General features: G+C 48.8%; 1 protein-coding gene across 2 annotated transcripts in view; it reads right to left on the bottom strand.

Moving 5' to 3' along the window:
- Positions 1 to 12,100, bottom strand: part of SHANK2 (SH3 and multiple ankyrin repeat domains 2) — a 638,889-nt gene that overhangs the window by 221,686 nt on the left and 405,103 nt on the right. For both annotated transcript variants that reach the window (XM_025357432.1, XM_025357433.1), the window contains one exon: positions 10,004 to 10,079. In XM_025357432.1, coding sequence (XP_025213217.1) covers positions 10,004 to 10,079 — 76 coding nt within the window. The remainder of the gene's footprint in view (positions 1 to 10,003; positions 10,080 to 12,100) is intronic.

The following is a 12,100-nucleotide window of genomic DNA, read 5'->3' as shown; positions in this document are numbered from 1 at the left end:
AGAAAAAAATCTTGAGAGAGAATAAGTGACAAATGGGGAGAATGTAAATCGTCTACTAGAGGAAATCCAGAAAGGCTGAACTGAAAGAGGAAGCGATGGGCCGGGCGCGGTGGCTCAAGCCTGTAATCCCAGCACTTTGGGAGGCCGAGGCGGGTGGATCACGAGGTCAGGAGATCGAGACCATCCTGGCTAACATGGTGAAACCCCATCTCTACTAAAAATACAAAAAACTAGCCGGGCGTGGTGGCGGGCGCCTGTAGTCCCAGCTACTCGGAGGCTGAGGCGGGAGAATGGCGTGAACCCGGGAGGCGGAGCTTGCAGTGAGCCGAGATCGCGCCACTGCACTCCAGCCTGGGCGACATAGCGAGACTCCGTCTCAAAAAAAAAAAAAAAAAAAGAAAGAAAGAGGAAGCGATGGGATTGTCAAGGAGGTAATAAAATACCTTCTTGAAGTGGAAGCTGCTTCAGTCTGGAGGAGCCTCCAGAGCAGTGAGCTCAATGTGTAAAGGAAGCTCACACTCAGATCCGCCATCAGATTTCAGAACATTAAGAAAAAGTAGAAAATATGGCATTCTTACAAACTTCTAGAGAGGAAAATAAAGGGTCCCTACCTCCAGTGGAATGAGAATCAGACAGTGCTATAACTTCTTACTGGCAATTCTCACCTGCCAGGGATAAACAGGAACATTGAATAATGAGAAAAAGATCAATTCAGAACTAGGAACAGAACCCCTGGGCATCTGAACTTCCACGCCTAGGCCTATCACCAAGAAGACGTAACAGTCCTGAATGAGTACAAACCTAACATCAGAACTTCAAAATACATGCAGCAAAATCTGAGAGAACTGAAAAGAGAAAATAGACAAACACACAATAATATTGGAGAATTTCAGCATTCCTCTCTCAGCAATTGACAACAGAGGACAAGTCAGTAAGGCTCTAAGCCATGAGTAGAGGCGGGATGGCGATGAAGCAATGCCTGGAGAGTTCACAGGGAAAATGGTTTTGAAGCTAGAGTTCTACAACCCAGAGAACATTTGATAACTAGGGAATTTCCAGACATGGAGGTTACATTCCAGTTACCTTTTGTTGAAGTTAAGGAGGTATCCTGACAGAACAAGGGCAAAGACAAGAAGCAACTCATGTATCCACTAGCTCAGTGAAGTGGAACTGCAGGATGACCGTTGTGTACTGAGAACAGGAGTTCAAATTGGAGCAGAATGTCAGAGGACTCCAACAAGAAGAGGACAGATTCCAGTGATACATCAGAAAAAGAATGATATTTTAGTGGTATGCTCAAGAAGCCATAATTTTAGGCCGGGCGTGGTGGCTCAAGCCTGTAATCCCAGCACTTTGGGAGGCCGAGGCCGGCGGATCACGAGGTCAGGAGATCGAGACCATCCTGGCTAACACGGTGAAACCCCGTCTCTACTAAAAAATACAAAAAAAACTAGCCGGGTGAGGTGGCGGGCGCCTGTAGTCCCAGCTACTTGGGAGGCTGAGGCAGGGGAATGGTGTAAACCCTGGAGGCGGAGCTTGCAGTGAGCTGAGATCTGGCCACTGCACTCCAGCCTGGGTGACAGAGCAAGACTCCATCTCAAAAAAAAAAAAAAGAAAAGAAGCCATATTTTTTCTCCCACAAGAAAAAGAAAGGCAATCGGAAACTCCAGGAAAAATAAAATCTTCATGTTGAAAATCATGATTCTAATATTCAGCTGAAATGTGGAATTAACTCTGAACCACTAATAGAGCAGGAAAAAAAAAAAAAACCTCATTGGGTTGTGATACTATTAATACTCTTCTTCTCACAGGTCTGTAAAGAGGAATTGGAATCCTAACCCCACTTGTATTATCATCATAATGTAATACTTCCCGTGTGTGTGTGTGTGTGTGTGTTTGGTTTCACTTTGTTGTCTATGTTGGTCTCGAATGCCTGGGTTAAAGCAATCCTCCTGCCTTGGCCTCCCAAAATGCTGAGGTTACAGGTGTGAGCCACTGTGTCCACCCTCCACCATTTTTTAACTTCTGAGTCCAACTTGGAGAGAGAACTTAGAACCTATAAATATAAATATACCAAAAGGTCAAGTGATATTGTCTAAAATGCATTAAACAAGAGAGGGAAGTTTGAAAATGTTATTTAAAGGTAATCCACTAGCATACTGGCAAGAACTATTCAAAATTGGAGGTGAGGGTCAAACTATGAAAGCCTCATCTTTCCCAGCAATGTGTCAAGGATGTTTCACATTTTAAAATCAAGAAATATGGGAGTAATCATCACGTTGGGAAGGCACTCACCAGAAGAATGAAGCAGACCTAATTTAAAAACTGTTTTTTGTCTGCCAAGTGGGGCTGTGTGGATGAAGCTGGGTCAGAGTGGGCAGACAATAATTTAGTTCTACTCTTAGCCCTATCTCTGTAGTTTAATTAGTTGCTTTCATTACATGCATGCAGTACTTGGGTGAAAATTTATGGAGGAAGGAAAAATGTGAAACTGAGAGTTCACTGAGAATGGATGAGGGGAGGAGTCCCTGGGGCAGCCAGACTGTGGGGTGCTATAAGGAACAGAGAACACGGACAAGAGCCAAGGAGCCGGCCCAGTGAAACAGCAGGAGGACAAGGAGAAGGTAGGACTCCTTGACTCTTGTGATGGACTAAAGGAGGGGGCGAGGGAGGAAAGCAAGGGAGAATGAGGAGGGGGACACTCAGGTCCCCCGTTTAGGCACTGGGAGGGCTGTCCATCACAGTAGAGACCACGGAGAAGAGCAGCACTCCCTGGAGAAACGACTAACCCAGATGGAGACCTGGCCCCGGCCACCATCTTTACCATGCTGGGAGGGCATGAAGGAAGAGATGGGTCATCTGTGGTTGTGATGCCTTCCCTTGCCCGTACCCAGAGAAATACCTCTCTGTTTCAAAAAACTACAAAAGCACTATATACTTGCAAAAATAAAAACAAGGTGCAGTGGCTCACGACTGTAATCCCAGCACTCTGGGAGGCTGAGGCTAGTGGATCACCTGAGGTCAGGAGTTCGAGACCAGCCAGGCCAACATGGTGAAACCTCGTCTCTACTAAAAATACAAAATAATTAGCCAGGCGTGGTGGCACATGCCTGTAATTCCAATTACTCAGGAGGTTGAGGCAGGAGAATCAATTGAACCTGGGAGGCAGAGGTCACAGTAAGCTGAGCTCACGCCATTGCACTCCAGCCTGGGCAACAGTGAGACTCTGTCTCAAAAATAAATAGTAAAAAAATAAAAATACATAAAATGCATGAAATAAACAGTGAAATAATCTCTTGCCCTGCCCCAAACTATGCCTCAAAGAAGCCGCTATGAGGGCTTCCATATTAACTGCGAGGCCTAGCCTTCAGTTGAGAGTAAGGAACAAATGGGGTGTGCTTCCTTCTGTGTCCAGACAGTAGACATACTCAGGAATAAAGCCTTCTTTTCAAGTCTAAGAGATAATAAAAATATATATAAAAACATAAAATAATGGCGGAGGAAGAATGGGGGAAATCAATGTTTCTTGCCATTCAGTTCTTACAACCTACACACTGAGGCAGTCTTCTAGAGCACAGAGTTAGGGTTTCAAAGGAAAGCCAGCTACCCACACACGCTGCTCACAACTCAGCACCCCTCTGGATTTATATAGCACATGCCTCTTAGGAGCTGCAAGTACTAAACATATTTTCTCATTCATCCTTAACACGAACACAACTGGAGATATAGAATGAGTTGGAAGCAGCTCTACTTTGCAAACAACAGGAACTGAAGACTCAGGGAGGGGAGGTGAGCTACCCAAGGTTGCATAGTTACTTAGCTGGAAAGCCAGAGAGAAAACTTAGGACCAGTGATTTCTCAGGGTCTTTAGAATGCTTCAGATAATATGCATATATGCTTCTAGCTGCAGGGTCCTTCTCTAGAAAGATCCTCACGAACCCAGCAACAGAGATTCTCTGTAAGGAGAAGAACTTGGGGACTAGAAGGCAAAGATGGAAGACCTACCCTTCACACTCTATCAATTTCCTGCATATCTTGAATTTTTAAACCAGGTATGTGTATTTCTTATTACTGATTTAGAAAAGATAAAAATCGGGCTGTGAGGCTCAAAAGCCATGAAAATGGGGAGCTGTGGACAGTGGATATTCAATGGTGAACAGGCATACTTTGTCATCCTTCTAATTCACTCTCTAAGATAAAACTGGTTTTCTCTAAGGGAGAACAAAAAACAGATGCTCAGCACCTTCTTAAACCCTTTCCTTGAGTAGCATTAATGGACATGTTCCTTGCTGCCAATAAGGATGTGCCTCCGGGAGCTCCTCCCTGCGAAAACCAAGAGAAGGTGAGAGCTAAGTCCTCCATGCTCTTCCTCACCCCCATGTCCATGCCCCTTTCCAATCTAACTTCATCCTACACCTCAGTTCCATCCACCTCTCTACCCCACCTCCTCCACCAGCACCAACTACCGTTGTTGCTTGGCCTGGATAATTGCAATTGGGCTCCTCACTGGACTCCATCCATCCTGCCATCTGCTTTCCTCCAGAAAAGTGATTCAGATGATGTCACTTCTGCCTAACGCCCTCCAATGCCTCCACTGCAAGTGCGAGAAGACCCAACTCCTTTCATGAAGCACGAGGTCTTTCTCTGACATTACTGCTTCTACTTTTTCCTAGGCCGTGGCTATTCCTGCAGCGTCGAATCCTCTCATCACCCCAGTGCTTCTGTGCTTGCTGAACCTTCTCTTGAGGGCTGATTCCTCCTCAATCTTTGGGTTTCAACTCAAAAGTCACTTCTTCAGGGAGACGCTCGCTCCCTGGCATCCCTACATAAAGCTGGCATGACCCAACCTCCCAGGACTCTATGACAGCACTCGTCTGCTTCATAGCGTCAACTACAAAGGGAGATCCTCTGCTTCATTTGTTAACTTTATTGTGTACTTTTACTAATTAGACTGTAACCTACTTGAAGTCAAAGAATGTGCTTACCTTGTTTATCTCTATATCCTGAGCTCCCAGAATAGTCAGGTCTTGATAAATACTGGTTAAACAGATGGATAGATGAATGCAGTGGTTGGGTGGATGGATGGATTGATGTATGAGTAGATGGGTGGATGGATGGGTGGGTAAGTAGATGGGTGGACGGGGGAGGGAACAGATGAATGCATGGATGGATAAAGACATACATATGGATGGATGGATTCATAGATGGATGGATGGATAGATGGATGTGTGGATAGATGGACAGGTGGACAGGTGACTGGGTGGATAGATGAATAGGTGGATGGATGAGTGATAGAAAGATAAATGGCTGAGTGGATGGTTGGAAGGATGGATGTATAAATGTATAAATGGAGTCTGTTCAGCCTAAAGCGAGACCCTGAGTTTTTCCCCATCCCACCCGGTAGACTTCTCCTGGGTATCCCATGATGAGGCTGGGTATTCAGTTAACGAGGAGTGGGAACTTAAGATTCCCATTCCCTGAGTGGAGACATGTTTTTTAAAAATGACATTGAAATATCTGTAAAGTCCTGAGTAGAAATGGCCCTTAGAGCCTCTGTTGTTTGACCTTAATTAATGTGGCCATTTCTAGATCATTCTCTCACTGTTTTCCGGGTGAGTGGAGGGGAATCCCAGGGAGGGAACTGGCTGGAACAGCTGAGTATGTTCCCTAATGAACTGGTGTGTTTTAACATTTGGCTCTCCAGCTCTGAGACTCTGAGCAGTTTTTGACATAAGAGGAGGTGGGAAGGGGAGAAACCTCCTGACTGATTCAGAAAATGTCTCCATTGAGTCTCACTTCCCATGGCATTTTCTCTCATTACACTTGCATCAGCAGTGGGGTGGCCTCAGCCCCGTGCCGTCTGCCTAGATTGCGACCCCACAGCCGACTCTGGATAATTGGCCCACGGGGCTGGCACCGCACCCAGATTTCTGTGCTCATTAGTCTAGTTGCAACATGAATGCCGACAAGTGTTTGCAAGCTACAGGCTGTTCTACACCCATGCCCTGGTGACCATGACCTCCAGATGCTCCTCCTGCTCCCCTGGAGAAGCTGGCAGTCAGCCTCTCACTCCACACCCACTCCAGGGCTATGCCATTCCAGGGTCACAGGGGTGCACAAGGCCTACTCATCTCTGTCCACAAACTTCCATGCTGCTGGCCCTCCTTCCATGCCACCCGCTCTCCTTCCACACTGCCCGCTCTCTGCCTACACTGCCCACCCTCCATCCATGCTACCCACCCTCTGTCAGCACTGCCTGTCCCCCATCCACCCTGCCATGCTCACAGGTTCACAGTCTGGTCGAGGCCAGTTCTGCTGGTCCTGAGCAGGGTGGGCTCCCTCAGGCTAACCCTGCACCTGTTATGAACCAGCTCAGACAGTCAGGGATGAACAAAGGTGATACCATCATCCTGAATACATCAGGATTCCACTCATCTGAGGTTCCTAGAGTCATCAAATTCACAGAGACAGAAAGTAGACAGGTGGGGGCCAGAGTCTGAGGGAGGTGGGGCGGGGAGTTTGCGTTAATGCAGACAGAGTTCCAACTTTGCCAGACGAAAGCGCTCTGGAGCTGGATGGTGGTGTTGCTTGCACAACACAGTGAATGTCTTAATACCACGAAACTAGTGATTCACGTAAAAACGGTCAGAATAGGAAAGTTTATATTATGTGTATTTTACACAATAAGAAAAAATTGGGGGGCGGGGAAGGAATGAAGTACTGGTGTGTGTCATTGTGCAGATGCACTTTGAAAACATGATGCAGAGTGGAAGAAACCAGACACAAAAGACCACGTAGTGGCTGATTCCATCTATGTGCATCTCTCCCAATAATGCTTCAGGAGGTGCTGACTCCGTCACCACAAAAAACACTGGCCCTCCTCCTCATCAGTTTCCCTCAACCCAGGCTGGCTTTCGGCAGTACCATCCTCACCAAGGCAGGACCCAAGTGCCAGGGCTCTACTGCTCACAGATCAGGCCTCATATTCAGGCTCAGATGCTCATTGACTTGGCCTTCCTTTCCCTCCATCAGTGTCCCTCTAGCAGGTGGAATGTAACACTTGCGTTACCAGCTCGCTGGGAGGCTCAGCTATGAACAGGGCTATGCTCCATGCAGGGTGGGTGGCACCTGAGAGTGGTGGATAAGCAGTGCTGTTATGACTCTTGTTTCTTCCAGTGAAACACAGGGTCACATGAGACCCACAGCTTGTCTGATCCCTCATCATGGGAGTGCAGGAGCTGACTCCTAACTCTGGTCAAGGCTGAAGCTTTTCACCATTTGCTTAAGCTACCAGTTGACCCCAGTGTGGTCTGCATGTTCCTCCTCTCTGCGGTGAGGTCCCAGGACCTGGCAGAGCAGGTGTTCAGTACACGTGTAAAACAAAAGTCCTTGTCTGGACACCAAAACAGGGATGCAGAGTTGGTGGGGATCTTGGAGGTCATCCAGTCCAATCTTCTGTGACATTCTGGCAAGAGAATCCCCAGCACTGCTTGGCTCCTTCCAGTATGGGGTGCTCACTACCTCCTAAGACAGCCTGAACAGCCACAATAGTTCTGCAAGTCTTCTCTTGGCTGAACTCCAGCCCATGTCCCTGGTGCTTTCTGGCCCTGCTGTTAACCATGTGTCACACCTTTGCTACGTGACCCCAGGCAGCTTGGCCCACAGATGTCTCTCTTCCCAGGCAGGTCCTTCCTCTGCTCCTCTGTGGGGAGCCTCAGGCACTAGGGATCATAGTGCAGACTCTGCTTGCTATCACAGATCCTATCACAGTGTGATAGGCCCATTGACTATGACCACCTGCCCACAGTCCACTTCCACAGGCAGCCTTCTGCTACTGCTGCAGAAACGATTCATCTGTCCCAAATAAAGGCTCATCAGGAGAAGCTGGGGTCACCCCTGAGCTGCCTTTTGTAGCTGTGTTTGTGACCAGGCCATGGATCACACCTAGGCTTCAACGTAAAAAGGTGGGCAAGTGTAGCAAGACCTGGAAAGTCTGTGACATTCCCTGGAGGGGTACCGGCTCCTCTCCTGGCTGTAGCATTCCTTTTATAGCACACCTCATTTACGAGAGAAGCGGCTGGGACAGGTCAGCATTATAACTGAGTCCAATGAGCAATTTCGCTCCTAAGTACAGGCACATACTTGCATGCAAATATCAACAGCAATCAATACCATTCACGACAGCCAAAAGGTGAAAACAACCTGTGCTCACTGACAGATGAAGGGATGAGCAAAATGTGGTCCGTCCATACAATGAAACATTATTCAACCCTAAAAAAGGGAAGAAAATCCAGACATGCTACAACAAGAATGAACCTTGAAGACATTATGCTCGGTGAGAGAAGCCAGTCACAGAAAGATGAATACGTCAGGATTCCACTCATCTGAGGTTCCTAGAGTCATCAAACTCATAGAGACAGAAAGTAAACAGGGGGCTGGAGTCTGAGGGAGGTGGAGTGGGGAGTTTGCATTAATGCAGACAGAGTTTCAACTTTGCAAGACAAAAGAGCTCTGGAGCTGGATGGTGGTGTTGGCTACACAAAGCTGTGAATGTTCTTAATAGCACTAAACTAGTGATTCCCTAACAAATGGTCGGAATAGGAAACTTTATATTACATGTATTTTACCACAATAAGAAAAAATTGGGGGCGGGGAAGGAATGAAGTACTGATGCACGCCACCATGTGGATGGACTTTGAAAACATGATGCAGCGTGGAAGAGGCCAGACATGAAAGATCATGTAGCAGCTGATTCCATCTACGCACAGCACCGAGGCAGGCAGAGCCCGGAGACAGAAGCAGGTGGGTGGGTGCCAGGGGCTGGGGAGGGGCAATGGGAGTGAGAGTGACTGCTAATGGGTGACAAAATGTTTTGGAAGCAGATAGTGGTGATGGTTGCGTAATACTGTAAACGTACTAACTGCTACCTTATTGTACACTTTAAAGTGTAAGTTTTATGTTACATACATTTTACCTCAATCAAAACAGACAAACAAAAACAAACCAATCAGCCAACCCAGCTGGATCCCTCCACAGGCAGGTAAGAGTCGAGGGCAGGGGTCTGGGCTGCTCATCACAGATGTCCTTGAGGTTGGGGAAGAACTCAGTGTAGGACCCTCCCATCTCTGGAGGAGACGGGTGTGGTCAGCTTCTGAGAAGAGGCTCCTCAGCCAGCAGGGCTGGGCGCAGGACCCTCACGTCCCTGGGGCCTGCATCTGCACCTCCTTCTCTTTTCTACCTCACACGCTGGCACCTGTTGAGCTTCAACATCCAGTAAGAACCCTCTGTCTGGGGCTTCCCACATGGAGGGGTCTTTTCCCACACTCAGGGCCAGCAGGACACCCCCCAGCCTCAACCTCCCCTGCAGGCAGAGGGGCACAGAGACCCAAGGACGTCCCCACAGCTGGTGCCACACAGGTGTGGTTTCTGCAGAAAAATCCAACCATGTGCCTGTGCCAGTCGCATTGCCAAAGAGGCAGGGCTCTTTCCACACATCAGACGGACCCAAACCTGCTGTGCTTAGAAGATCTGGCTGACTGGCAGCATGCCTGCCTCCTTCCCTCACAGCCATTCCACCTAAGCAGAAGTGGCAGGAATGGATGAGAACCTGAGGACCGCAGAGGAGGCACAAACCCAGACCTGAGGCATCTGAAATACTCCCCTGGGGGATGCCACTACCCCGGTACTGCCTTGAGGCTCCTGTGGCCCACGGCCTTCATCCTTGACATTTGCGTGCTTTCGCGAAAACAATGCCAGCCGGCCCTCTCCCTGGGGCCACCACACAGGTGTGCTCTGGCTGGACACAAACCGAAGGTAGCACCAAGTACACCTCTCAGGCAGGGGCTCCGGGAGACAGTGCCTTCCACAGTCCTAGCCTGGTAACACACAGCAGGAGGCAGACACGAGGGGCCTGAAAGCTGCATGTAAGGTGGTCCAGCGTGTTTGCAGCACAGACAAACAACTTTGACCAGAGGGTCCTGGAAGAGAAAGCAGCACGTCTTACCTGGAAGTGTCGAAGCTGTCATAGGAGCCCACGGTGTAGTGCCTGAAAAGCTTCTTGCTGCGGTCAGCACGGGTTTCTGTACAGAGAGGGAAGAGAAACACTATTCAGAAAAGTCATGGTCCCCAAACTCTGAACCCACAGCACACAAGGCTGGTGGGCCCTCTCACCAACTCCCCAAAATGTGAGATGCCCTGTCCTGGGGAAGAGTCTGGAGGAAAATGAGGCCTGGGTCCGGGGCCCGACTTTAAGAAACTTGGGGAATGCATGTGCACCCCAGTGCTGACCGCTGAAGAGTCAGGAGCACCACTCCCTAAGGGAGGCAGAGTCCCACAGGCCTCCTCTCCCAGAGGAGGCAGGAGGAAGCAGCCTGCGAAGACGAGAGGGCCAGGCCAGCTCAGGCCACGACAGGGCAGCCCATTCAGCTCATGGAATCCACTAGAACAGCATTCTGCCGTGGTGAGCCTTCCAGCAAAACTGAAAACCTGCAGACAACTGCCTTTCAGGAAAGAAAGAACATTTATTGTCATTTTCCTGATTATAGTTCCTCTCTCCTAAAAAAAAAAAAAAGCACCAAACCCACATGATTAACGTTTCTAATTAAGTCCTCTGCTTGTTCCCCTTACTCAGCAGATTGAGACATAAATTTCATGGGAAATGATATGAGCGGTGTAATTAGATTTAATGGATAGTTCAGCGTCAGAGGGAGAAAAAAAAAAAACAAACCCACAACAGAAAGACATAAAACACAGCAGCTCACGAGTTCCTGTTTACTTTCCTCCCAAACAGGATTTCCTGCACGATCTCCTACCTAAACCCTGCAAAACATCCAAAGAAATTATGCAACTGACTTCAGGAAAATGGCCCAAAGTTTCATTTAAACTCTGTAAACAACCTTCTCTGTTGTTAGCTTCCTCCATCCCAAATTCTGAGGCGAAAGCATTTTTTTTTCTGCTCAAACCCCAAAATGCACATTTGCAGTTCAAAAGTAAAGTGAGGGAATTGAGAAAGGTCTCCACACCTTTCATGTGCCCAGAGGCAGCCAGCTATTCACCAAAAGCACACGTTCCAAGAACCCCTTCCCTTTTCCAGTGGTGTGGTGTTGCCCTTGGGGGCAGGAAAGGAGGCAGGTGTTGAGCCCAGGACTCCATTTCCCAGCCTCCCTTGCACCCAGATGTGGCCACGTGACTAGTCCTCACCACTGAGATGTGAGCACAAGCAGGGTGGGAAGGGTCCCTTCCAAGCTTAGGCTTTTTAGAAGCCAGTGTTCTCTCCCGACTCTCTCTTCCTGCTTCTGCCGGCTCAGTGCTCAGGCCTCTGAGACCCTGGGGTCAACAGCTGGGTCTCTGTGCCCTGGACCCTTACGTAAGCAAGTGTTGCATTTCTACCACATTAGGCTGCAACCTTGGATTAATTTGATGCAGCGGCTAACACTGCCTTAGCAGTGCCCTGCCTGTGCAGGACAGACGGGTCCTCCACATGGAAGCTCCCAGCTGTCTCCACCCCTTCCACACTGCTCCCCACAAACACCTGAGGCTCCTACAAAACACAACAGGATTCCTCCAACAGCCACATCATCACCATCTCCATCATCATCACTGACATTTATTGAGCACTGACTGTGTACCAGGCCCTGCTATAAAGTGTCGCTTGAGTATTCAACAGTTTAACTACCATGACCACCCAGGGAGTGGGGCACACTCCGCTCTGCAGCACCTCCAGTGCAGCCAGGGACACCCTCTGCCCTCACTCCATTGAATGCCACTCCTCAAAGCCTTGCTCAGGGCCGTGGGAGCCCTGCTAGTACTACCAAAAAGACGCATTGCACAATTACCAGATAAAAACACAGTATACACCATCAGATTGGTCAGAGTGCACAGGGCCCTCACCAAGCCCGCACCGGTCCAGCCAAGCTGCACACACCTCCGCAGTGCTTGGCATCTGCAACAAATATGCCCAGGTGCAGGAGGACACCTGTGTCCTCCTCTTCCCTGGCATCCAGCATCTTGCACAGGTCCAACTCCAATCATCATTTATGAAGTCTGCCTGGCAGCCAGGCCCGTGCCCTGTGTGCAGGGATTGGAAGAATTCAGCAGGGCA

Source organism: Theropithecus gelada, chromosome 14, assembly GCF_003255815.1.
Source record: "Theropithecus gelada isolate Dixy chromosome 14, Tgel_1.0, whole genome shotgun sequence".
In the NCBI taxonomy this organism is placed as follows: domain Eukaryota; kingdom Metazoa; phylum Chordata; class Mammalia; order Primates; family Cercopithecidae; genus Theropithecus; species Theropithecus gelada.
This window is presented reverse-complemented; position numbering and strand designations above follow the sequence as displayed.